The following is a 27,311-nucleotide window of genomic DNA, read 5'->3' on the forward strand; positions in this document are numbered from 1 at the left end:
ACAGTGCTTTAAGCCCTTGTCATTCCACACAGAGTTATTTCCAGCCATTCAGTCACAAGGTGAAGGAGCATCCATCTGCCTTTAAGCTCTGTCCTGTGCTGCTGCTCAGGGAGGGTTTGGGTGTCTGTGATGGTTTAACCCGGAGTGTTGGGCTTGAGCTAAGTCAAAGCCATGAGACTGTATAAAGAAGAGATCCAGAGCAGCCCTGTGGAGAAGGACTTGGGGATGTTGGGCGATGAGAAAAAGAACATGAGCCGGCTTCAGTGTGCGCTTGTAGCCCAAAAACCAACCATATCCTGGGCTGCATCAAAAGGAGTGTGACCAGCAGGTCAAAGGAGGTGATCCTGCCCCTCTACCCTGCTCTTGTGAGACCTCACCTGGAGCATTGTGTGCAGTTCTGGTGTCCTCAGCATAAAAAGGACATGGAACTGTTGGAACAAGTCCAGAGGAGGCCACGAGGATGATCAGGGGCTGGAGCACCTCCTGTATGAAGATAGGCTGAGGAAGTTGGGGCTGTTCAGCCTGGAGAAGAGAAGGCTGCGTGGAGACCTCATAGCAGCCTTCCAGTATCTGAAGGGGGGCTATAGAGATGCTGGGGAGGGACTCTTCATTAGGGACTGTAGTGACAGGACAAGGGGTAATGGGTTCAAACTTAAACAGGGGAAGTTTAGATTGGATCTAAGGAAGAAATTCTTTCCTGTGAGGGTGCTGAGGCACTGGAATGGGTTGCCCAGGGAGGTTGTGAATGCTCCATCCCTGGCAGTGTTCAAGGCCAGGTTGGACAGAGCCTTGGGTGATATGGTTTAGTGTGAGGTGTCCCTGCCCATGGCAGGGGGTTGGAACTGGATGGTCCTTTCCAACCCTAACTATTCTATGATTCAAGGTGCAGGCACCTTGGGACAGGTAAGCTGGAACGCAGCAACCTGAATATAAGCACTGGCAACAGCCCCAGAATTCTCTGATGCAAACAGAGTGTGAATTTTAGCTCTGGATCTGAATTCCTTGGAAGGAAAGTGTTCTCCTTGATCTCTTCTATTTCCTTCTCACCTCCTCTTAGCTCCCAAGCAAACTGTAGCAAATCTCAGCACCTTCTCCAATGGAGTAGGAATCACAGCAGAGGTAATCTGAGACGTTTACACAACAACCCCCTCTGTACAGGGTGCCAACTGCTCCCATGTTTTGTTTTTAGTAAGACATAAGTGTTTCCTTTCGCTGGCATTGTTTAGTCTGTACTTGCAATGCTTTCAAATACTGAATTCTAAACCTAAACTGTAGCAAATACCAAATGTTTGCTTATTATGCAAAATGCTTGGAATCTGTAATTGATTTTTTTCCATCTAATTTGATACTTTCAAAGGTCCTTGTGCTTCCCATTGAACGGCGACTGGGGGGTTCTTGCCGCTTGCTCTGTTGCAATAGGAAACTGATGCTGACCCAGAGATGCAGCTGGAAATCTGGCCTCTGTGACGAGAAATTCCTCTGCCACTTGTTCCCTTCCTGGCAACGAGGATGAAGTCTGCCTGAAAAGGTTTTGGCATGGAGCTGGGCGCTCTCAAAAGCACTCCTAGGGGCTGGGGACCACATGCTGGGAGCGCTCAGGGCTGTATCCCGCAGCCCCATCGAGCTCCAGTCCGTGAATCAGCCTCTGGCCTTGCAAACCTTACAGATGTGCTCAATTTCCTCCAACAAATGCAATTTGCCTTCGGTGCAAAGGCCGGGCTCTCCAGCGCCTGATGGGATGTGGATGTGGCTGGGGGCCGGGCTGACTTCATCCCTGGGAGGCTGACAGTGGGAGGGAGCCAGGACTTGTTGCTGCGCTCTAGGAACAATGCCTGCCGCTTCCTAAGTGTGCGTTTAGTGTTAGTTCTGAAAGCTCCTCACCGCTTTTCATAGCAGCAGCGCTCCGCTTTACAGCCACGCTTTACTCAGCCGCACATAGGGGCCAGCAGCGCTCTCTGCTGCGTGGTGAGAAGGAGGTGGGAGCATCCCTCTCCCCCTGCTCTCCCTCCCCTTCCTTACCCCTCCTGACGGCTGGGAAGTGAAATCTCTCATCACGCCGAGCAGCAGACGAGGCGCCAGGGCTGCTTCTCCCGGGCTTTCAGAATGTAGCTGGATCCGCCGCCCTTCCCGGCTCACTCCAGGGAAAAGCCGCCCCATTGAGGTCTGTGGCTCATTCATTCCCCTTTGGGGCTCGGTTTGCAGGGATGCCCAGGAGGGATGTGCTGGTCTGGGGCATCGCCAGAGCAGGGGTTGGGAAGTTGGAGCTTGGGGCGGCGCAGGCGATGCTGCATGGGGTGGCAGGGTTCTTATGGTGAAGTAGCTTCAAGGCTCATCTTCGCTGCAGGTCGGGTCTAAATATTGCCAGGGCTGCTTTAGCAATGCTTTTGGGGTGATTTCTGCGGGAAATGCACTTTGCTCCTTGGTTTGTTTGGGGTTTTTCTCTTCTATTTTGTGGTCAATGGTATAAAACCTGTGGGAAATCGCTGCCCGAGAGGATGGTACCTGGAAGGGTTCGTAGCTATGGCCGTTGTCTGGGGTGGGTTTCCCACCTGGAGGTGTGGTGTGGGTCTGCATCACGCTAATGTTGCTGCTTGGGCTGTGGGGAGCTGAAAAGGCTCAGCCTGGAAGTGAAACTTGTGCCTAAGTTCTGTGCGGAGATGGGGATGGCCTCTGGGGTGAGGAGATGTCCCCAGACTGTGGCTGTGGAGGGTGGGAATCATTCCCAGTGCCCCCAAATTCCCACTTGAGTTGTGCTGGTTTGAACAAGGGATTTTATTTTTTTTTTGCATGGTTTTCTGTTTTCTTTAATTAAAATGACTACTTTTAAAGATCCCCTGTGCAAACAAGGGGATCTCTGACTGCTTTAACCTCCAAATCCCCCTTTAACACACAGCTGGGGCAAAGTGGGAAGTGATGTGTCCCATCCCGTGTTTCCCCCCCCCCCCCCCCCAGTTTTCCAGCTCATGGAATTACCACATGCTCCATGTGTTGCTATCTCCAAATTCCTTTCCTAGGGGAGTAATGGGAGAGGGTCCTCAGTGTGCCCATTGGTACCACTGTGGTCACCTTGGTTCCATGTTCCACAGCCCAGCCTGGCTGGATGGTGGCACTGGTGAGGGTAGAGATAGATGGGAAAGGACCACAGAGACCCAGAGTTAGGGCTTGGGTCTCCCAAAGGTAACCTGTGGAGGGGAAGGTCTGCAGGGCCAGGATGAGAGAGCTCCTCCAGCCGTGTATCTTGCACCTTTTCATAGAGGTGCATCTGTAATTCCCACTTTTTGGGTAGGAAAAGGGAAGTTGGAGAAAAGGCAAAACAGCAACGGGTTTGCCTTTGAGATGGGAAGAAGAGATAAGTCCCTGCTCCTTGCTTTAGTCACAGTAGAGGTCCACACCTTGGGCAATTACTGGATGCAATCCGGGTTCATACTGAACTCCTCCTCATAGACACATCAGGGTGGAAGCTCCTGGCTGAATCAGGTGTAGTGCAGGCTGGAGAAGCCCACGTGTTTATTTCACTGGACTTCAGATCCACGCAGCCCTGATTAACATGAAAGGCTCATGCACAATCCAGTGCTTTTGCCAGAGCTTGGCACCCCATTAACCTGCAGAGCCATGGGGAAGTTGCGGGGATATCAGGAGCGGTTCTTGGCATTGCGGAATGGAATGAATGAACTTTGAAGTTCTCCAAAAACGCAGGCTTCTTGCTGTCATTTGGCACATGTCCCTCTGCAGCCAGGGCAGGCTTTGCTCTCAGTCCCATTCCTGAACCCACCTGTAACAGGTTTGCTGTTTATTATAAGCAATGACTTCAGTTATTAACTGGGGAAGAACGGCAAGTGTTTCCCATGGCTAAGGGCTTCAGTTACACTGCAGTTGTTGTGTATAACCTGATCTTCTATCAAGAAGACTAGCACAGACTGAGCGGGGTGCTTACCACCTCCCTGTTACAACCTGTGCATTTTCCATTCATTCTTACAGCAATTCAGGGCTGATTTAAACCCCAGGAGATTACGGCTGGGTCACTCATGTGCGTATTTAGTTTTCCTTGCAATAGCTAAAAAGCTGACGTGTTTGAAGGGGAATAGGCATTTGCCAGAAGCCTCTAAATACCTGTCCATCAAAGTGAATGGAAGTGAAATGTCGCTGCAGATGGTGATGGAGGGAGCTGGTGTATGGTCTGGTTCTGCCAAAAGCAATGAGGCTGAAACGTGCAGCACAAAAGTGACAGATGCCAATGATGCGTTGTGAAAGGCCAGCAGCATGCTTTAAACCTGGTGTGTTGAGATTGTGACAAGGGGGGGGGGGCACTGTTTCCAATGGGGTGGTTTTACCCTGACCCAAACTGAAATCTAGGCCAGCAAAGGGAACGGAAGGGCCGTGAGGTCCGTAGGCTGGGTATCCTTAGCTGCCAGCTTTATCGATGCTGCAGAGGTTACTTCAAAGTCAAACGGATCCTCTGCCATCATTAAGTCCATAACCACATCTGTTTCCAGTCTGTGCAGGTGAACAGGTTAAAACCAAAGCATCCCAACAGGTCCTGAATGTAACTGCTCAGGAAACCCACTGTGAAATCAGAAATAACCCCCTTGTTTCTAAACTGTTGACACATAAACTCTGCTCCGTCTGTGTTATCCCTCCTGCTGCGTGATTGCTTTATCACAGTGCCTGCAAGGTCATTAGATCTGTGGCACAGCACCAAAGAGTGCTCCTCTACATGTTTTCCCCCTTATAATCAGTGTGTGCCTTGCAGGGATGTGAGAAGGGTGCTGTGTGTTCGCATACCTACATTGATTTTGGTAACGACAATCAGAATTGCTTCTTATGATTTAAACTAGAATTGGTCTGAAATCTATGTCTGTCTAGTGATTTGGCCAATGTTACTTCTCTCCATCATCAGAGCAGAACCCAGCACCCATTGTGTCCATCTCCAGGACCAAGCAGTCTGAGAGGAATCAAAAGACATCCAAAGACTGTTCTCTCTCAGGTTTATAATCACAGTTTAGTACTTAGTGGTCCAAGGCTGTATTGGAGAGAGCAGGAATATAAAATAATATATAGGGGTTGCAGGGGATTCATGTGTGCTTCTCCATCCACCCTTCCAGTGCTGTCAGTGATGGGTAGAGCTGTAGATCTCTTAAGTGAGGACTGCAAACGCTGTTTAGACCTAGTGAAGTGTAACTTCTGCTTGTCCCTCCTGACGTTTGCCCTCTCGTAGGTCCTGGGCACCATGCTGATTCACACTTGTTTCTTTCTTGCCTGCCTGCCTGTGGTGAGCCGTGTCTGGGGTCATGCGGGACAAGGTAAGGAGCCTGTCTCTCCTCTCTCCGGGCAGTTCCCTACGGTTTGGCTGTCACCAGGGTTAGCCCAGCCCTGGCTCAAGCCCTTCCCGTTGGCACTGGCACCGCGCTTGAGGGACGCTCCCAATCACACACGGGATTTCAAGGGGATGCTGTGTGCTGGTGTCTGTTGGTGAAGCTCCAAACAGCTTGTTCCTCTACAGAGAGAGCAATGGGAGATCGGGGGGCCCATTTGAGGAGACTATCTTGATCCCTCCCCACCCTGTAAAGCCCATCCTCATCATTGACAGCAGTTCAGCTTGCCGCTCCCTCACACCAGGGGTGCATTTCAGCCTGTATAAGCAGTGAAGGGTGCTTATGTGATATGGAACTTGAGAAATAGGAATAAAAAGGGTGTTGCTGCTGTTACTCACCACATCATGTCCTGCTCTCTGAAACTATTGCTTTGGATGTATATGATGATACATGGTGTCACATCTGGACAAGAAAGCACACGAGGCACATTCCTCCTGTAGCATATAGCACTCCAAAAGCACCGTGAATGGCCAGAAAATACCTATAGCTAAGATGTTGAAGGACCACTTTCGTATTGTGTTTGAACCTTTCTGGAGAGGTGATGGCACTTCAGAGCTTGGATAGATGTGGCTCCATGCTGTGCATCTTCCACACCAGCTGCCACAGTTAAAACTGGGCTTAACTCCCTGTGGACCAAAGAGCAAGGTTACAGCATCAAATAGCACACATCCAACACAGGGCAGGGAAACAGTGGAGCTTTCATGGCACTGGGATTCATTTGCATCCAGCACATAATGGTGCTTTAGAGGATGCTGTCCTTTCTGAGCTGTCTGGGGACATTTTTGCCTTTTTAGCTTCTGGGCTCCTAGAGTGATGGCCAAGGAGCTGGACCACACTTGGCCAAAAGAAGACAGCTCCATGTTTAATCTGACCATGAATTCCCTTCATTGTTCCATGATCTTTTACCATTGCTCTTTGGCATGATTCTGGGATTTGTTTTTGCCCCTCACCCCTCTTCCCAATGTTTTCTTCCTTCCCCTTCAGATTTGCCTGGGATGAGATGTGAATCTGAGCTTTGTTCTCCCAAAATAGTTATCTGCTTGTAGGGCAGCCCGCAGGAAGTCTCTGCAAGGAAAGGTTAAGGCACAGATGTTGGGCTGAGACAAGCAAGCCCTCACTTCCAGCGCCCACTGCTTCCCTGTGACTTCATGGCGAAGATGTCAGGAGATGTACGGTCACGATGCAAGGCCAGATTAGGGACTTGAGGAGCAAGACTTTGCCAGCACCAAGCTGGGCACCCTGGGTCACCCTAAGCTGTTTTCTTATCAGTAATGGTAAAGAGATTGGTAACAACTACAGATGAGGGGGGCATTTGAGTGCGGATGTTTATCATTGCAGGCAAAGGATGTGCTCACTCATTGCAAATCAGGGCAGCCCGCTGGAAAGGTGCTGTGTCAGGAAGGCGCGGAGGCAAAGGTGCTGAGTTGCCATTCTCTACCCAGTCAAGTGGAGAAGTTTCATGTGGTGACAGTGGTACAAGAGCACAGCTGCATTTTACCAAGGAATCATTGCTTCAGAGCGTGACACATGAGTTCAGACATCAGCTGGGTTCGATAGCTGTCTGTGAAGTCTGGAGATGAGAAGGGAATGTGCTCTTTCTTCTTTTTGCCTCCTTGTCTGATAGCATTTTTTCCCATAGGATTTGTCATTTAGTTTACTGCTCCCTGCAGCAAACTGGTCCATGCTGGTGCCTGTGAGTTATGGGCCTGCTAGGATCTGTTATTTACACTCTATCACGTTTTCTTTCTTACTTCTTCCTTTCTAACCCCCAGCAGGTCCTTGGGGCTGCCTCTGGACTGATCCTTATGCAGAATTATGTGATCTGTCGTCCTGGGGAATTCCTGTATTCTCATCAGCCCAAACCTAGTGAAGAGCCTCCCTGAGCCCTTGTATCTATTCCTGCCCTCCCACTTCAGATGCTCACACTAAACACATCTGCTGAAGCAAACTATTCTGAATGAAGGCTCTCAGGAGAGACTTTCAAGACGTGAGGGGTGCAGAGGAAGCCCTCACCTCTGCGCTAGGCTGCTTTCCCTCTTTGCAGTGGTCCCATTTCCAGGGTGAGGTCCCATTTCCTCTTCACACAGGGTGGAGGCTGCCGATTTGCCATTGTTCACTGTAGGTTCATGGCAGAGCTGCAGGGGAGCTGCAGGACCGACTTGCATGGGATGGTGAAGGGTTCCATAGAGGAGATGGCATCTGGGTGCATATCCAGAGGGAGGAACTGCATCCGTAATAACAGCACAGACACTTCTCCTCCTCCCCAGGGTCAGGCCGGCTGAAACTCACTGTCCTTTCAGAAGACAGGCTCCAGATGAAATGGAAAGAGACTGAAGGGAACATCAGTGGCTACAAGGTTCGGGTAAAGCCCATGGCAGGTATGTGCTAATGCATTGGACATCAGACCCAGTGGAGATTTGTGTATGAGAGGGGGTCTGAGCTCCACCTTTAACTGGTGGACAACAGGACTTAAGTAAGAGCATTACTTGGACCTTGAGGTTATAGAGATAAGGCAGTGGGAATTATCCACTGGTTGGTCTGGTTTCAAGCGTTGATCACCTACATCAAAACTTTCCACTGGGCTATGCAGGCAGTACAGACACAAAGCCTTTCTGGCCACCACGACAGCAGTCCAGAATGCCACAGGCACAGCCCCTCTGTCATTCATTCACAAGACAGAGATGAAATTCAGCTCTCTTCATCCCAAGGGAAAGGCTTAGTCAGAAAGTGTTGCTTTTGGGACTGTGTGAGAAGAAGGATGTTGGAAGGCTCAGTGCCTGGTTCTACGAGACCTCTCAGCCATCCCCCTACCTACAGGGACAGGGGAAGGGAAGTCCTTGATCCATGTGTGTGGGGTTCACCCTAACTCCCTATCCTGGACAAAGTCCAGCTCTCCCTGACTTTGAACACTGAACCCGATGGTGATGGAAGGGCACGACGTGCCTTGGCAAGGAGCAGTGTGGTTGGAGGCAACCTCAGTCTTGGCTGGCATTCGGTTTCCAATCACTGCCGCCCTTCCAGCAGCTGGAGAAGGAGCTGCCAGGCAGGAGAGCGTGCGGCAGAGCTCCTGTGATCATCCACCCGCTTTTAGCTCGGCCCCCACCTGTTTCCAGGCTGGAGCAGGAGGTTTCTCATTCTTTCCCTGCTCTTCCCTGAGCCTCAGAGAGCAATGAGCATCCCGGGAATGCAGGGAATCCCCACTTGGAGCACATGCCTGAGGCTTTCCCTCTTATCCGGCTGGGGAGCTCCATCTCCAGCCCTAGGCATGAGCACAGGGATGACAGGTCAGAAACACATCCGTCTCTGTAGATATTCCCTAATCAGAGGGGTTTGAATCTCCCCATTGGTTTTGTGTAGCTGGCTTCTGCTTTGCAGGGCTGCCGCACTCCATTTGTTCATTGCTAACACAGAAATGCCCCCAGTTTTGCCTGGTCAAGGCATCACAGACCCAGGACAGGTCCCAGCACTGGGGTTTGCAGGGGCAGCACAGGGAGAGTGGCTGGGATAAGGAGGATGAATTCCAACTGCTGGTGATGACCTCTGGAGGCACCAAACCACTTTCTCACTGTCACATATGATCTCAGGCACATCATAGAATCATAGAACAGTTTGGGTTGGAAAGGACCTTAAGATCATCCAGTTCCAACCCCCCTGCCATAGGCAGGGACACTTCACGCTGAACCATCTCACCCAAGGCTTTGTCCAACCTGGCCTTGAACACTGCCAGGGATGGAGCATTCACAACCTCCCTGGGCAACCCATTCCAGTGCCTCAGCACCCTCACAGGAGAGAATTTCCTCCTTAGATCCAATCTAAACTTCCCCTGTTTCTGTTTGAACCCGTTACCCCTTGTCCTGTCACTACAGTCCCTAATGAAGAGTCCCTCCCCAGCATCCCTATAGGCCCCCTTCAGATACTGGAAGGCTGCTCTGAGGTCTCCACGCAGCCTTCTCTTCTCCAGGCTGAACAGCCCCAACTTCCTCAGCCTGTCTCCATACAGGAGGTGCTCCAGTCCCTGATCATCCTCGGGGCCTCCTCTGGACTTGTTCCAACAGTTCCATGTCCTTTTTATGTTGAGGACACCAGAACTGCACACAATGCTGGCGGTGAGGTCTCACAAGAGCAGGGTAGAGGGGCAGGATCACCTCCTTCGACCCGCTGGTCACGCTCCTTTGGATGCATCACTTGGTTGGATGTTTTCATAAGCAATATATACTACCATGTGCCCAGTGTTAACCCTTTGAAGACCTGTTTTTTCACTCAGCAATGCTGTGAGAATCTAACAAATGCTGGGTGGGAGCTGTTTTTTCCACTTTGGCCATGTAGTATGGATTTAATAAAATTCCTCAATATTCCCAATTCTGGATTGGGAAAAAACAGAGCTCCACAAAATTAAAACAAATGGGAGCAGACTGAGGTTCCTGGGCAGACATTCCCTGCATTTCAGCAGCGTTTTCACTACTGTCAGCTTAAATTTAAGCACTAACAAGCTCTGAACTGTGCCTCCATCCCACCCCAGGGGACTCGGAGCAAGAAGTCATGCTGAAAACCAAGACTCCCAAAGCCACAGTGGGGGGGCTGAGCCCTACCAAGGAGTACACACTGCAGGTCTACGTGCTCAATGGCTCCCAGGAAGCCCTGTTTGCCAAGAGGAAATTTGTGAGTAAGTAGAATGGGCTGCAAGTTACCATTCAGAGAGCTCCTGAGGCCCTTGGTGTCATGTGCAGAGTAGACTGTGCAGCAATCAGAGCCTGTTAATGCTTTGGTTGGAAGGTTGGAAAGGGAGGGATGGTGAAGACGCAAGGGATGAGGAATGGGCTGTGAAGCAGACCAGTCTGTATTGATTCTCTCCCTGGTTTTGGTCTTCCTACAGTAGAGGAGCTCAAAAACGCCTCCCAGTCTAGAAATAACAGAAGGAACTCAGGAGCTGCCTCAGGAAAGAACCTCACCTCTTTGGGGAACCCAGCAGCTGAGCACAGTGGGGTGGCAGAGGCCACCCCACCAGCCCTGACCACAGTCTTGGCACAGCCAGGTGGGTGCACTGACAGTACACTTGCTTTAGGTGCCACGGTGTGTTTTCCCCTGTTTTACTTTATAAACATGGATTATTTTTAATCATCAAGGATAATGGCAAGGACAAACTTTTGATGTGATCCACTACTAATATTATTATTAACTTTATGTGTATGTTATTACTCTGTGTATGTTAACTCTAATATTAGTATTAACTCACGTACAGCCCTCTAAGAGGCATCAACAAAGATGATCTCCTTTATCTAGCTATTTATTTGCATTAAGTCTGTAGGACTTTATCCTCTCTGAACCCCCTACACCTTTGTCAAATGGGGCTTAAACCAGCCAATGAGGGGAGCAGGTTGCATGGGGATAACGCACGAGGGACAGTGGGATGTTTCTCTTTGGAGCACAGCAAAGGACAGAGCTGAGAAGAAAAGGCAGAAGGGGATTCAGCCAAAGGGCTTGGGAGAAGCACCAAGAAACCAGCCCAGTGTGGAGGCCAGTGCGACAGGAGCAACACCAATCCCCACAAAGTCATCCCAGCGCACTCCTGCGAGCCCGGAGCGGGAATCGCTGGGGAGAGAAAAACCCACAAAGGATTCATTGAGGAGAGGTGAGAGGGGTTTCAAACGTGTCTTGCTCCTTCTTCCCTACTGTTATCCTTCGTGTTCACTGAATGCCAGCTTTCCACCCCTCTCTAGCACCAGGATTTTCAGTAGTACAGTGCTGCTGGTGGTGCTTTCAGTTACCAGGTCATGCCTTGGGGAGCTGTCAGGAGTCACTGGAGAAGTCTGGAGCTCTGTAGAACATCACAGACTTTAAGGCAAACTGGAGCTAGGCCAAAAAGTCCTTCCAGATGATTTAACTTATTGGTCTGCCACCATTCTCTCCCTTCCTGTTGCCACCTCCCCCTGCTTCTGACAGATCCACATAAGAGTCCATATACATCAACAGACCCCCTCCAGCCATTGACCTTTCCAAGCCTTCAGAAGGGAAGGGGAAAATCATTACCCAACCTGTTCCTCCTTCTGGACTTGTTCTTCAACTGATAACTGGATAACTGATCCATCATGATCCTTCACATTCATCAGCTGAAACTATAACAAGGCAGATGGCTCAGAGCACTGTTGAAGCAGTGGGAATGGGACTAGCCAGAGCATCCTTATTTGTCCTCTTAACACCAATAGGAACCCATGGCTGTGAAAAAAAGACAGGAGAGTGACCTTTCTGGAGCCCACTGAATACATGGGATCATCCATTTCTCTTCCCCAAAGATGGAAATCCCCCATCTGAAAAATACTCAAGGAAGATGCATTTGACCAGTGACATGTCCTGTCTTATCCCTTGCTAAGCTGCAGGGCTGGGGTGGGGAGAAAACAGGGCTTGAGTATCTGTGATGCCAGCAGGTTTTTACAGAGAGATTGGATTTAATATAAAGCCACGGAATAATTATAGCCCACGGGGGGATGTTGTGATGGAATGGAATGAAGCAATCACCTGCAATTCCTGGAGACTTAGGCTACATAAAAGGGAAGCACTGGGCTGGGGCTGAGATGTAATGGAGCTGACAGCGAGCACAGAGTAGTGCTTGGGTTAGGCACACACTTCCTGACAGCTTTAACCCGTTCTTGGCAGGAATGCAGCTGCACATCCTTCCAGTTCTTGGTACTGAGATGGGTTACCCTTTGCCATGTGGTTTTCCCAAGATGCTGGGATGCCTCAGGGTGGCAGCTGGTCCAATCCACCACCCAGACGGGGCCTTACACTGCAGATTTGCTTTTTGTCTTAAAACTGAAGCTGGTTCTCCTCCTTTACGACTGCTTCTCTCAACATCAAGCCTTCTCCCCTCCCAGGTTCCCAGTTTCACTGTGACACATCTGCCATGACTGATATTGTCCTGCTTGTGGATGGATCCTGGAGCATCGGGCGCAACAATTTCAAGCTCATTAAGGAGTTTCTGAGCAATCTGATTTCCCCATTCACTATTGGCCAAGACAAGATAAGAGTAGGTAGGAGACTTTCCTGTTTCCTGACCTTGGGAAGTCCGTGTTTGAAGGGGTCTCTGTTCCTGTGGTTATGTGCTTCTCTGAGGAGCTTTTATTCCTGTAGGTTGGGGTCCTGCTTGTTGCTCCTGAGAGCATCATCTGGTAGCAAGCTCTGGCCTCTAGTGGCTGTTAGCAATAGCTGCACAGTGAACAGAGCTACATCTGGGCAGCACCAAGCTGGGTGTTGATGCTGAGCTACATTTGGGGTTTGCTGCCTACCTTTGTGGAGGTGCTCAGCCTTCACAGCTCTGCATAGACAGATGCAGTGGCAATGCTGTGCTGGAGATGCTTTGTGTTCAGCCAAGAACAGTGATGCTTCCAGTTCTGAGTTTCTTCCCACTCCTTGCAGCTGACTAGTTTGACCCCACCTAACATTAAGACCTTAGACCTTATAAAGTATTTCAGAGCATTACTACATAGGCAAGTACCACTGTACCCAGTCTGATGCACCACCCAACTGCCTGCATGACAAGGACCATGCAGAGAAGTGGGGATAGAAACCAGATCTGCTCATCCCCACTCCCTTTCTTTATTTGTGACATCTTCCCATGGCAACCCTAACACCACATCCCCCAGGTGGGTCTCCTCTTGCAGCCTACCTTGGCTTGTGTGAGCTGACGGCTCTTGCCTTTCGCAGGGCTGTCCCAGTACAGCAGTGATCCCCGCACAGAGTGGGATCTGAGCACTTACTCTACAAGGGACCAGGTTCTGGATGCTGTGAGGAGTTTGCGGTACAAAGGAGGCAACACCTTTACAGGTAACTCCATCTCGCAGGTCTCTGCTAAATGCTGCATGTGGCTACAGTGGGGAAAGCTGTTTCCGCGGGATGATGTTCTCCATGGGGACCAAGGCCATTGCGGGCAGAGAAAAGGATAACCATCCATCTCTGCTCCTCTCCAGGTCTGGCACTGACCCACGTCCTGGAGCAGAATCTGAAACCAGATGCTGGTGCCCGGCTGGAGGCTGAGAAGTTGGTGATACTCTTGACTGATGGAAAATCCCAGGATGATGCTAACCTGGCTGCTCAGACCTTGAAAAACCTGGGCATAGAGATATTTGCCATTGGTAAGATCACAGCCGCCTGTAAGCTATAGGACAAAGTCAATCTACTTTGTGATAGGAAAAAGGGAATGGCTTTAACCTGCCAGAGGGGAGACTGAGATGAGCTCTTAGGCAGAAGCTCTTCCCTGTGAGGGTGCTGAGGCGCTGGCACAGGGTGCCCAGAGAAGCTGTGGCTGCCCCATCCCTGGCAGTGTTCAAGGCCAGGTAGGACACAGGGGCCTGGAGCAAGCTGCTCCAGTGGAAGGGGTCCCTGCCCGTGGCAGGGGTTGGAGCTGGAGGAGCTTTAAGGTCTCTTCCCACCCAAACCCATCTGTGGTTCTGTGATAGGATGATACCTTTGATCTTCTTTAAATTGAAGTTTATGTTTCCTCATCTTTGATAGAAGCATCCTCAGGCAGTAAAACTAAGACAGAGAGTAGGACTTTATTACAGTGTAACTAAGCTGATAATGAACTCATTTATTCAGCACAGGTAGTGTCTTCAAAGGGTATTTTGTTTGCTTAGAAAAAACCATAATTCACAGGAGAGATTCCACACCTCTCATCTAAAGACATTTGTGAGCCTCAGAGACCCGTGCCATGAGAGCAGCTAAATTTCAGCTATGGAATTAGGCAAGAGAACATTGTATTTGGGACAGCAGGAGACCTCCTTTGCAATTACTGCTTCTCACAACTTGCCATTTCTCTGAATAGCATTGTCTGCTCTTCACTATCCAGTGGCAATAATTAGAAGTAAGATGGCCTTGAGCAGCTCTGTCCTTGATGAGTACAGGAGTCTGCTAGGGACAAATACATGAGCAATAGAGTTACATAGAAAACTCTCCTAAAATTACAATCCCCAAAGCTTTAAGTGCAAATTTATGTTGAAAACACACAAGCCAAGGGTTTATTGCATAGGGTTCTGTAGCAATGGGATGGAGGCAAGCAAAGCTGGTAAGATAATGGTCTTGGGCTTCTTAAACCAGGCGGGATGCTCATCTGGCAATGTTAGGGCAGCCTTGAGCCTAGCATTGGGAAGCAAAATAAGTTGTATGCTGTGGAGTTTGGTCTGCAGAGGGTTAATGAGGGTGAGGAGCAGAAGGATGAGGATGGAGATGCTCTGTGATGGTGAAGTCCTGCTAAACAGATTGTTTTTTGCTTACCCCTGACTCTCTCAAAACGCAGTGTGATGTTCTGAGGAACAACAGGCTCTGGGGGGAGTGCTGGCATCTCGTCCACACAAAGTTGTTCATTCATCCATTCCTTCCCCTATTTATGCCACATGCCTCTTAGGGTGACAAACACCTCCCTTCCTGCTAGCAAAGCTGGCAAGCGATGAGGAGGCAAAAAACCAGAAGGGTTCACTGGTCTGTCTCCAGGCCACACAAGATCTTCTGTGTGCACAGAACTGAGAGCCCAACCCAGGCTGAACTGAGGCGGTGGCTGCAGGAAAGGCCAAGACTGTTCTCAGACACCCAGGTGGAATGATGGAGAGGCTCTGCTTGGAGAGCAGGATGGCAATGGACCCATCCTGCCCCTGAACAAGCCACACAGATGCAGGGCTGCTCCTCTCAGGGCAGTGTTCTCATGCTCTGCTCTGGTTGCAGGGGTGAAGAACGCGGACGAGGCAGAGCTGAGACAAGTGGCGTCGGAGCCGCTGGAGCTCACCGTGTACAATGTGCTGGACTTCCCGCTGCTGAGCTCGCTGGTTGGCAAACTCACCCGGGTCCTGTGCACCAGGATCAGAGAGAAGAGCAACAGGGAAAACGCAGGTGAAGTGAAACCTCCTCAGTGAGGGCTGAGCTTCCTTCTGCTCTCCATCCACCTCCCTCGCCATCAGGGTTGACCCTTTCCCTCCGTGGGCTGCACCATCCGACTTTTCTCCTCCAGTGCTGATCTCCTTGCTCAGCCCTCTTGCTGCCTGACAGTGGTCCTTGCCACATCAATGTGTTGGAGTTTCTTCTGTGATCCTTGTCTGCTATAAGACCCTATGGGTGCAGTTCTTGCACTCTCAATCCACTGCTGACTCCCCCCTGTCTCTAACACATCACATAGAGATGCTACTTGGTAGATGTTTCCATTCTGATGCTCTTGGCTTAGTTGCCTGCTTTTGGCCTGTGGGCCAATACAAGCAACAGCCATTCCTACTAACAGGGGTCTGGATAACTCTTGGTGGATATAATCACCTAATAACTACCACTCTGGGAATGAGGAGACTTCTTTTCCCTCTTCCGTTATCATATGGTGTGAGAAATATGTTGTAACCATCTCCTTTTCTGAGTTTCTTCCAACAAAGAGGAGGCAGGAAAAGCGAAAGAGCTAATTTGAGAATATGTTAGGGAGTGTGTATGGAGGAAAAGTGGAGGTAGGGAGAGGAGATGCTAAAACATCTAGACACATTTATTTTCTCTACACTCTGAATGATGGATCTCCAAGGCATTTTCAAGTTAAACCCAGACAGCCCATTTCTTTCCTTTGCTGGAAAGCAGCCTGTATGATGAACAAGAGAGTGAAGAACCGCTCCAGATGTTAGCTTAGATCCTCAGGAGGAATGTTGTGTACACGTTTCCATTTCCCTCTGCTCTGGGCTTGGCCTTAGGAGAATGAGAACAGTCTAATTTTCAAGCGTGCTTTTATTTTAATGCTCTGGAGATTCACCTAAACAAATTGATTCATCCTTATTAATTTGTGCTTGTTTGGTATAATCAGACATTTTTCAAAGCGCAGATTAGGCTAAAGCAAAAATGGGCTGCTCAAAAAAATGAAACCAAACTAACTTGTGCTTGTTGATTTTGACCATTTTCATGATTTGTCAACGCTAGGTCATCTTTTGGATGCAGGCAAACGTGCAGACTTGTGTTGGAAAAGTATTCCCAGCACCCAGCAAATGCACAGCCTGTTCTCTATGGAGTAGTTGTGTTCTCTGGATGCCCAGTTGTAAAATATGTGTTTGGAACAGTTCCTATGCTCTACAGGGAAGGAGACACTAACACGGGTTGGAAACCCTCAGTCATATTTATGAGCTGGAAAGTACATTTGGCATGGGAAGTCTGGGCATAAGAAAGTAACTGTGGTTTTAACTCCTAGGCAGCGCTGTGAAAGAGAGCCCTGTGAATTCAGGCCCCCAGCTGAGCCCAACTGACCTTAAAATATCAGCTGTGACCTCCAAGAGCATGCACCTGACGTGGAGTCCTCCTCCGAGACCACCAAAGAACTACCGGGTTGTGTATTATCCCTCTAAGGGTGGCATGTCCCAAGAGGTGAGAGACCTTGCTTTGGACACCTAGGACTGCAGTATCATCCAGGTGGTGCCTGGGAATTTAGGCTTGAGTAGACAAAAAGATGAGGCTGGAGGTGTGGTTCTGGTGGGACACCACCTAAAATGTGGTCAGCTCATAGGATGACCAGACACAAGAGGAAACGGGGTAAATATCTTGCTAGAAATAATGCAAGCTATGACAATGATGGTTTTAATCTCATGAAGTGTTATCCCCTCCTTTAAACATCTGTTTTGGGCCAGAGGACTCAGGTGCACAGAGCTGTCCAAGGATGCTCACCTGTGATAGATAATGACATAGAAAAGCAAATCCAGATTGTTGATGGATTTCCATTCAGAGAGCACTGTTAGAGTCTTGTGAATGGTGTTTGCACAGATCCCAGCCTTAGGGGACAGGAATGCTTATTGTCTCTTAGCTGTCTATTCTGGGGAGATGCTAGTTTACACAAAATACAGAAGGCAACAAGACTACTTGTTTCTGGGTACAGATCTGCTGCAGAGAAGCCATGCTTGCTAGGAAAGGCCATTGCTTTGCTGAAGAGTGGCTAGAACATCCCTTTCCTGACAGCCTTTCTTTCTGCTTTCAGGTGATTTTAGATGGAGCAGTCTCCTCTTTGCAGCTTTCCAATCTGACCTCGCACACGGAGTATGTGGTGTCAGTGATTCCTGTTTATGATACACTTGTTGGGGATGGGCTGAGAGGCGTCACCTCCACATGTAGGTCGTGAGTAGAGAGAATTATACACGCTGCTGCATGTATAAGTGAACAAAGCTTTTTCCTTGCAGCCACCTCGTACTGGAGCCTGACATTGGATTCTTCCCCCTTGCTCAAGTTCAGTTTGTCTACAGCTATCTCCATCTGTAGAGATGTTCAGAACTTGACCAGACAAGTCCCTGAGCAACCTGCTCTTTGAGAACCAAGTTGGACCAGAGACCTTCAGGGGTCCTTGCAAAGGAGACCACTCATGTGGCAGTAACTCCCCATGCTAGAAATAACCTTGCAACCCCTTGCTGCCTTTTTATCCTTGGGTTAATCCGAGTGAATTGAACCTGTTCTCTGTCAAGTGGCTGCTCCACTGTGTTACATGGGGGTTAGATGTCCACCGGCGGTAGCTGTTGCAAAGCCACATCTCCTCCGAGGTTTGAGCTGTCATGGACCTCACACTGAAGATATCTTTCTGCCTTGTTTCTCCATCAGTGCCTTTGTCTTCCCCTCGCTCCCTACGCGTCTCTGAGCTGAGCCACAACAGTATGAGACTGAGCTGGAAGGCAGCCCAGGGAGCCACGCAGTACCTGGTGCTCTGCTCCGCAGCCCCTGATGGGGCAGAGGACTATACAACAGAGGTAGGGCTTATGAGAACAGTGACAATATCATGTTTTCTGTCTCTGGGCCGTTCAGTTCTAGCTCTAACCTCTGCGAATTGGTATCATGTGTCACTGTTATTGCCAGCAAAGTCTTTCATGGAAGGGTTGTATGTTTTATGGTGTGTCTCAAAGGGGTATACAACGTGAGCGTTTCACATGGGAAATAAAGGCATAGGAGACAACTGACTGTCTCATGGGGCCCTGGAAACCCAGGCACTGAACTCTCTTCTTTGCAGCCCCAAATGCAATTGCTTTATCCCTGAGGCTGTACATAAATGCCTTTACTGTGCTTATCTTTAGAAGTTAACTAAAAATTCATTAGGGTGGTTTTGGCTGACCTCTAAGAGCAGACCCATGGCACTGCATAAGGATGAAACAACACTTGATGAACGGAAACCCCTTAAAACCCCTTAAGAACCATTTGTCGTGTGTATTTCAATGAATTAGCTGGAATATGTGTAGGCTGAAGATATGAATCCAAAATAACGGGGGGGGGGGGGACGGGACATATTGCCTCTTTGACTTGGATTCCCACCCCTGAATGCACATCAATAGGAGCAATCACAGGACGGCTCTCAAAACAGACCAATTAGTGATGGTTTGTTGTTATTAATTTATTAATACTTTTAATTAATTGTGTTTATATTAGAACATTTCTGCAGTTGCTCACTGTGAGAGCTCAATGCTCCAAGGCTATGGGATGTCTGCAAACCCAGCATTAGGATGCTCCCAGGCTCTCATACAACCGTGCTCCGCTGTGTGCAGACTCCTGAGTGCCTCTGGGGAGCGTTTCTAAGCGAGCAGAGAGCAGCAGAGAGCTGTGGCAGGGCTGTGTCAGCGGCAGGTGGCAGCAACCCGGCTGCAATGGGTCTGTTTGCAGCAGGCAGCTCGGCCTCTTCTCGATGTGTCTGAGCAAAGTGGGATCGCATCCCTCGTGTGCCCCCTTATCCAACCCAGAACGGACAGCAGCGGTTTTGTGTGAGACTTGCATGTCTATGCAAGATCAGGGTAGGAGAATCATAGAATCATAAAATCGGAATAGTTTGGGTTGGAAGGGACCTTCAAAGCTCATCTAGTCCAACTCCCTGCAATGAGCAGGGTCGCCTTCAACTCAGAAGATGTTGCTCAGAATCACATCCAGCCTGGCTTTGACTGGCTCCAGGGATGGTGCATCCACCAACTCTCTGGACCGCCTGAATATAAGAACCATCCTCATTGTAAATTGTGTATTTTACCACTCTCATTGCAAAAAGTTTCTCCTTATGTCCAGCCTGAATCTTCCCTTCTTTTAGTTTAAAAGGTCATATATCCCTCAATGTGTCCCTTGAGAAAAGGCAGGGCTCTGACCACTGTAGATCACCGACTCAAGTGGTGAAGTCCCAGAGTAGAGAAGTCATAGAATCATAGAATAGTTAGGGTTGGAAAGGACCTTAAGATCATCCAGTTCCAACCCCCCTGCCATGGGCAGGGACACCTCACACTAAACCATCTCACCCAAGGCTTTGTCCAACCTGGCCTTGAACACTGTCAGGGATGGAGCATTCACAACCTCCCTGGGCAACCCATTCCAGTGCCTCAGCACCCTCACAGGAAAGAATTTCCTCCTTAGATCCAATCTAAACTTCCCCTGTTTCAGTTTGAACCCGTTACCCCTTGTCCTGTCACTACAGTCCCTAATGAGGAGTCCCTCCCCAGCATCCCTATAGCTCCCATATACTAAGTCCCTTAGTATAACCTTGTTGCTGTAATGTCTTGGTCTATTGAGGGTATTGGCAAGGTGTCCTAGAGCTGAAGGGTACTCAGACCATCTCTCTGTTAACAGGTGAAGGTGTCCCAGCCGGAGGTCCTGCTGGATGGGCTGTCTCCCAGCACGGAGTACTCCATCGCAGTGTATGCAATGTATGGGGAGGATGCGAGTGATCCAGCCAGCATCCAGGAAACCACCCGTAAGTGCTGCTGCTGCTTCCTGAGTTGTTAATAAACACTTAAGGCAGGAAAGATGTGTTAGTGAGTGCTTCCCATATTGTGCATGGGGCTTGTAAACACACTGCCTCTTCCCTGCCTCAAATTGGTCCCTGAGGGGATCTCTAATTACATGGTGAGCTGTAAGGAATGATTTTCCCCTGGTAAAAAAGGACTCCTGAAAAAGCTGTTCCCTGAGGTCTTTGCTGCCTGGGGAGGAAAAGGGAATTACGTGGCTGTGTTTTCACCTAAAGCCCAGGCAGCCTTTCATGACACCCAGAGGCGTGTACAGTAACAACATAAATACAATTCCCTGCATGGTGAGTTAGTCTCTTAATTCAAGGTGGGATCAGCAGTGAGCAGAAGGAGGCAAGCGATAGCATTGCCACTGTGTGGGCTGTGAAACCTCGGAATGCTGTCACTAACTGTTGTTGCAGTGGCCTTGAGTCCTCCCAGGTACCTGAGCTTCTCGGAGCTGAGCCACGCATCCGTTCGGGTCAGCTGGGAGGCTGCATCTCCGGCTGTGAAAGCTCACCACGTCAGCTATGTTTCTAGCAGAGGGAGCAATGCTGCGGAGGTGAGTCCTCATGGGGTTGGTGGAAGGAAAACTGGGAGGTCCCATACTGCCTTGTTCTCCTTCAGCTGCGTGGTTCAGAGAGACTGCATTTTCTGCTGGCAGTGGCTAAACTCTGAAATGGGCACTTCTGATGGTGTAGCACACCATCCGTGTGCTAATCCCTCTGCAGCTCCTCTCCATATCATAGAATGGTTTGGGTTGGAAGGGACCTTTAAAGGTCATTTAGTCCAGCAACCCTGCAATGAGCAGGAACATCTTCAACTACATCAGGATGCTCAGATCCTCACCCAACCCAGCCTCGAATGTTCCCAGGGATGGGACATTTATCATCTCCGTGGGCAACCTGTGCCAGTGCTTCATCACCCTCATCGTCAAAAATTCTTCCTTATATCTAGTTTGAATCTACTCTCTTTCACTTTAAAACTGTTACCCCTTCTCCTATCACAGTAGGCCCTGAAAAGTCTGTGCCCATCTTTGTTATAAGCCTCCTTTAAGTATCAAAAGGCTGCAATAAGGTCTCCCCAGAACCTCCCCTTCTCCAGGCTGAACAAGCCCAACTCTCCCATCCCATTTCATACAATACTCACACAACTCCTCCACCGCAGGTCGAGGTTCCTGGCACTGTGACATCCACTGTCCTGAGTCCTTTGTCCTCCCTCACTCAATACTTCATCAGTGTCAGATCTACGTATGATGAAGGGGACTCCTTTCCCATTACTGGCAATGTTACCACCTGTAAGTAGGGAATGGAAATGCTTTTGGTGTCAGTAAAAGGTGACAAAGCTGGCTTGTGTGTGTCTGAACAGGAATGCTCTGAACACCAGTCCCAGCAGGTCATGGCCAAAACCCTTGCACAAAGCCCAAATGACTCTTGTTCTTTGCATGTGGAGTATATCCAACTGTGTTATGTTTAAAACAAGGTGGAAGGACTAAAGGAAGGAAGCAAAGAGTGATGTATCGCTAACCTCTGTGTCCTTGAGAGCCCTCCTCGCCCTCTCCCCTTTACAACATCGGCGTGATAACGTGTCCTCTCCTCAAATGAGATAATCCCTCTTAATTAGGGGTTTAAAAATAATTTATCCCTCTCTGTCCTGATGGCTGCTGTCATATGGGTGTGTGGAAGTGAAAGACACGCTGCTCTCAGACATCTGCCCAGTTGATGTTTTGCTCCCCAACCATCTGCTCCCCACCTTGGCTCTGACAAGGCGCTGTCAGTGCCCGCGCTCCAGCTCCTTTTCCTTCTGCATCCCTCAGTAAAGGTCCCCCCACCGCGGGCGCTGAAGGTCACCGAGCTCTCTGGGAACAGCCTCCGACTGCAATGGGAAGCTGTCGCTGCCCCCGATGTGGTTGTCTATCAGATCAAGTGGAGCACGGCCAGTGGAGAGAAGCCTCAGGAGGTATGGACCCACACACAGCACTGGGGAGCCTGGGTTGGCTTTGTGCCTGCTTGATGGCTCTGAACCCGCCTGAGTGACTTTGGGTGGTGTAAAGCTATGCAGGTTATTGCGCTCAAGCAGTTAAACAGCTCATCACCCAGCTGAAGGAGCCTATGGACTAAGACAGGCTCTGTCCCAGGTCTGGCGCTGTTCAGTGGAGCAGTCACCTTGAGTGCTTGGAAGCAGGAGGGACGGGGGGATGGAGCCCTACAGGCTCTTGGAAGATTGCAGAAGTGTTCTGGAAAATCTCAAGGATGAAATTCAATAGGGACAAGCAGAAAGTATTAAGCTTAGGCAGGAATAATTAACTGCAGGTATCCAGGATGCAGAACAAATTGCTAAGAAGCAGTTTGGTAGAAAAAGATCTGGGGTTGCAGAGGATCGCCAGCCCACAATGTCAAGGAGCTATGGAAAAGTCAAAGATGATACTCAAGTGTTTAAACCTGGCTTCTAAGAGAGGAGAACCAACTTCTGCTTTCCTCAGTGCTGGTAAGCACCTTCTGGATACTGGTCCTCAAGAAGGATGAGGTTCAAGTGAGGATCACGCAGAATGACCAGGGACAGAGCTGGTGCAGGGAGGGACGGGATGGACAAGGTGACTTCTTCCATCTCAAGCCCCTATTTTCAGTATGAGTGCAAGCAGAAGTTTAAATACACAAGTCTCATGCAGCGTTTCACACCTGGGCTGGAATAGGGGTGTATTGGGGCTTCTGCCCTCAGCATACCTAAAAGATGGGAACTGAGCAAAGGGATTTCATGCTCTGGGCAGGTTGACTGCCTTGTGTCAGAGCACTGAAGCAGCTGCTGACTACAACTGGGATGCAATGAATGGGTATCTTCTCTGCATTAACCAGGGCTGGAATTTTGCCTTTGCTTTGATGTGTGCATCCCCCAACAGTAGGCTTTGTCCCTGAAGCCCAGTGCTAACTCATTTGTGCCTATGGGTAATGTGTGAGCCAGACACTTGGATGGCATGGACTAGCTTGGGGATGGCTGGGAGCTCGACTGACTCATTTCTTCCCCCGCTGCAGCTCTCCATTGCTGGAAATGTGGCAACTGCTGTCCTGCCAGGCTTGCAGAAGAACACTGACTATAAAATATCCATCTGGGCCTATTACAAAGATGGTGCCAGAAGTGACACCGTTTCTGTGCAGCACAGGACCAGTAAGTAACCAGCGCTTGGTATCCACAGCCTAAGGGTAATAAACAGGGTATAAGACACCTCAGAACCCATCACAGACCGCAGAACTGGTCATCTCCAGCTCTGAAAACCTAAAGCTGAATGTCTGAGAAGAGCTAGAGATATTTAGCCTCCTGTCTTAGTGTTCTGAATTGGTCCTGACAAAAGGCTGGGCAAGCACAAGCAGGCTGGTGCCTGTCGCAGGCATCTGACACCCTTGCAATGTGTTTCATGTAGAATACATTGCTTTCCCCTCCTTCCTTCTGCGTAGTGCACTGGTGCAAATGAATTGGCTTTCTGCAGGGCGTTCAGCTGAACGTGTCACTGCGCTGCATGATGAATGTCTCCTGTTAGTCAAATATCATCTCTTAAGGAGGGTGAGGATTTCTCCAGCTACGTCATTGCTGAGCTGTGCTCCATCTGAGGGCACTTACACAAATGAGAGACAATCCTGCAGCAGACACTGCGTTGGAAGCATTATCTAAACCTTGCTTTGTACAGGCAGGATGTGAGGTTAAAAAGTGGCACTCCCAGAGGTCCTCTTAATTAATATTGCCTGTGTAATGGCTTTGTTGGCACTGAATGGAATGCATTTACTGTGAATGGAATGCAATTTATTCAACAGCAGCAGTCCTCTCCCCCTCCATCTCTCAACCTCCTTTGCAGAATAAACCCATTTAGGGTGGTGCTGAGCGGATGAAGTGCAGAATAAATGGCAATCTGGAAATGAGCTCAGGTTTTATTAATAATGAGGAGCAATAGCATTTCTTTACAGAAGGCCACCTCAAGTAAGGACTTAGGAGCTACATACTGATGTAAAAAACAGAAAAGAGGAAGCATCCTACAGGTGTATAATGACAAAGGGACAGTCAGAGCTGTTCAGAGGCTTTAGAAAATGAATGGCTGTTTCAAGCCATGAATTACAAATGACAGAATTGCTCCCTCAGCCCACTGCAAATGACACACGATGGTGCCCTTCCAGGCACATTCGAACAAGCCAGTCCTTGGCTGTGCTGGCACCCCGGTGGGACATGGAAAGCAATTTGACTTCTGCTTGTCAGCTGCTGTCCTTGTTCAGGAACAAGGATGCCTTGGGGATGTCAGACTTTGCCTTGCTGCGTGAAGAAAGCAAAGGGCTCACAGAAATCAGGTTTGAGGATTTCCAACCCTAACTATTCTAAGATGCTATGGGCACCCAATAGAATCAGTGCCACTCCCCAGGGCCAATTTTTGCATCTACAATCAATGCCTTTGATGGTGATTCTTTGGTTTTAATGTTTAAAGGAAAAAGTGCCCACAGGAAAGGAGTAGCACAGGAAAAGGGATGGCTGAGTTTCCAGGTAGCAGTGCTGATCTTGGGCACTTGTGGATGCCAGTGAATTGATTAGGCTTATGCAATGGATGTATGGGAAGATGTGGCACTAGGCAGGACTCTGGGAAGTTCTGGGATAGGGTTATACTTCAAACCTTACTGTTTTGGGCAAAACCTACCATCTTTAGTGTGAAGAACAAAACAGATGTTGGATGGGAACTGCTGGTGAAGCTGGGCTGAGCCACCCTGACTGACTTTGCACTGAAGTGGATTACAAAGAGCTTATGTGCCCCATTCCTCTAGCTAAGCTATGTCAGCAGCAGCTTGAGGCTGATAAATGCCTTCAAGTTTATCCAGCTCCTCAATGAACTCTTCCTAGCACAGCATATATTACAAATAAAAGGGATTGAAATGGGGGAAAGAAGCTTCGACCCATGGTGGCGAGGGGAAAACGTGCCCTATATAACCATTGCAGATGAGTGTTTGATGGAGTGGGATCCAGGGTTTTACCCTTGTTTGACAATGTGCCTGCAATGCTGGTTAGACCCGAGAGCAAGCCAGATTCCTCGTATGGAAGGTTCAAGAGGTAATAGAAGACACAGATGGTGTCCTCTGTGTCAGAGAGGCTTCTATCCTCCTGGGCAGCTTCAGGAGGTGACCTTTCCACAGCTGTCAAATCCATGCCATCAACTTCTGCCAGGCCTGGGGCTTTCCAGAATAAACCCATCTCAGAAGACTTCCCCTAACTTCCCCTTTAAACTTCACTTTGAGTCCTCCCTTACCTCGGCTGAAGGAAACAGCCAGTGCAGCCGGCAGAGATGCAGACGTGTAGCAGGGCACTAATAACAGCGCTGTCGCAGTGATTTTACCTCCCACACTTGTCTTCCTCTCCACTTTACCTTGTGGTGACGCCCAGCAACAGCCCCAGCCTGATTCAGCTGCTAGCAGTCCTTAGCTTAAGGAAAAGTAAGCTCATTTTATACAGAAAAGGGAAGAAGATCGATGAAGATGCAAATGATCTCCGTTCAACCTGTGCCCTCAGGTCACCCTACACTTTGCTGGGTGGGCAGAAGAGCCTTACAGGTAAAACTGCAGTAAGAAATCTCACAGCCTGCGTGTGTGTCCTTGACTGTCTCCAGGGCTCATCCATCATTTTTAGTCTCTTCTGAGTAAAATGATTCTTTTTCTCTGTCTAAGACTTCCATGTTAATTAAAATTGCTCTGGATGCCCTCCTCAAGGCTGTGGGATGAGCAAACTCTTGCGTGCTGGCTGCTCTGGGGCTTCTTTAGCATCACTGTAAAACAGAAAGGAAAATATGCAAAGTATTAGAAATTATGATGGGTTAACTTTGTTGTGTGATCCAGGTTGAACTGGCAATAAAGCTGTTTAGTGTGTCTCCAGATCCTTGATGAAATTTGGTTGCAGTTTGGGCCTTTATGAAAGGTATCCATTAGTTTTGTCTGTTAAAGGAAAAAAAGAAAGAAAAAAGCAAAGGTAAAAGAAAGCAAAAAAGAAAGGGAAAGAAAAGGATCTTTTTGTCATACTTCCAGGACTCTTAGGCTTTGAATGGCTGAATGCTTGAGTTGTACTGTGCTGTACTTGGGCAAAGCGCATCCCTCCAGAATTGGTTTCTCTCTTGCCTGGTCCCCAAGGTGACAGCTTGTGCTCTGAGCATGGGTTAACTGCCCAGCAGAGCACTGAAGTGTTCAGAAATAGGCTTGGAAGCAAGTGCCTTTAATGCTGTTCATCTTTAATCCCCACTGCAGATTCCCGGAGCCCACCCACCAACCTCTTCATTGACTCCGAGACCCCCACCAGCCTCCAGGTGCACTGGACCCCCCCCGAGGGCCGCATACAGCACTACAGAATCACCTACCACCCTGTGTCTGATGCTGGTGCTCAGCAAACAGTGAGTCTCCACCTCCTTTGTACATGACAGGCACTGGACCACAGGGACAAGGGGACGCTTTCACGCCAGGGGAGCTCTGCTCGCTCCAGTAGGGTTTACCTTCAGGATGGTGGGTTTGCAGGACTACAGCACCAAATCTCTTCCCCTGAATTGCGGATGTGTTGCGTTGTGAAGAGATCCTCCAGGGTGCCTTGTGATTATTTGTGTCCATCAGAGCTGCTAATAACACAGCTTTCCTTCCTCCCTGAACTGGGATGGGGGATTCTTGGAAGCAGAGGAGTAGAGGATAAACCTACTGTCCCTCTGACTTAGGGAGGATAAAATTAACCTTTTAGAACACTGATTTTCTACTCAGGCTAATTACTATGTTATAAGGCACTTTTACTGCATTTGTGTGGGGAATACTGGGGTCTTTATGTAGGGAAATGTTCTTTCCCTGGACATGGCTAGTCCAATGGCAATGCCTAGCCAGGCTTCCAGGACTCCCTACAAGAACCCCTCCATGTAACTCTGGGCTATGAGTAAGAGCTACAAGGGGAAGCCTGCCCACACGTTGGGTTCTTTCTTCACCCCGTTGTAGATCATGGCTTCTGGCAAAAGCAGCAGCGTGACCCTGCAGCCCCTGCTGCCTGATCGAGCCTACAGGGTGACCATTTCTGCCATCCACTACACAGGAGAGAGTGAGATCACATCCACAACGGGACGGACAGGTAAGTATATTGGCCACAATGGGCATGTTCCTCATAACCTTCCATCTATTGGTGTTGAGGCAATCCTTATTGGGGCAGCAATGTGTTGCTTGCCCTGAGCTGTGGCCAA

The 27,311-nt window shown here is 49.2% G+C and overlaps 1 protein-coding gene across 1 annotated transcript in view; it reads left to right on the plus strand.

Annotated features, from left to right (window-relative positions):
* The first annotated feature begins 1,933 nt into the window (after positions 1-1,933).
* COL20A1 (collagen type XX alpha 1 chain) overlaps positions 1,934-27,311 on the plus strand; it is a 46,985-nt gene continuing 21,607 nt past the window's right edge. The window contains exons 1-20 of the mRNA XM_057400904.1: positions 1,934-2,161; positions 5,216-5,300; positions 7,640-7,750; positions 9,892-10,035; positions 10,246-10,404; positions 10,801-11,001; positions 12,242-12,397; positions 13,071-13,190; positions 13,334-13,498; positions 15,081-15,245; positions 16,561-16,733; positions 17,338-17,467; positions 17,949-18,094; positions 19,938-20,061; positions 20,515-20,654; positions 21,260-21,389; positions 21,909-22,051; positions 23,122-23,254; positions 26,350-26,492; positions 27,073-27,202. Of these exons, the coding sequence (XP_057256887.1) occupies positions 5,228-5,300; positions 7,640-7,750; positions 9,892-10,035; positions 10,246-10,404; positions 10,801-11,001; positions 12,242-12,397; positions 13,071-13,190; positions 13,334-13,498; positions 15,081-15,245; positions 16,561-16,733; positions 17,338-17,467; positions 17,949-18,094; positions 19,938-20,061; positions 20,515-20,654; positions 21,260-21,389; positions 21,909-22,051; positions 23,122-23,254; positions 26,350-26,492; positions 27,073-27,202 (2,686 nt within the window). The 5' untranslated portion in view covers positions 1,934-2,161; positions 5,216-5,227. The remainder of the gene's footprint in view (positions 2,162-5,215; positions 5,301-7,639; positions 7,751-9,891; positions 10,036-10,245; positions 10,405-10,800; positions 11,002-12,241; positions 12,398-13,070; positions 13,191-13,333; positions 13,499-15,080; positions 15,246-16,560; positions 16,734-17,337; positions 17,468-17,948; positions 18,095-19,937; positions 20,062-20,514; positions 20,655-21,259; positions 21,390-21,908; positions 22,052-23,121; positions 23,255-26,349; positions 26,493-27,072; positions 27,203-27,311) is intronic.

This window comes from Pezoporus wallicus, unplaced genomic scaffold, assembly GCF_028554395.1.
Source record: "Pezoporus wallicus isolate ANWC-B61680 ecotype Strahan unplaced genomic scaffold, APGP_CSIRO_Pwel_v1 contig_11133, whole genome shotgun sequence".
Lineage (NCBI taxonomy): Eukaryota > Metazoa > Chordata > Aves > Psittaciformes > Psittacidae > Pezoporus > Pezoporus wallicus.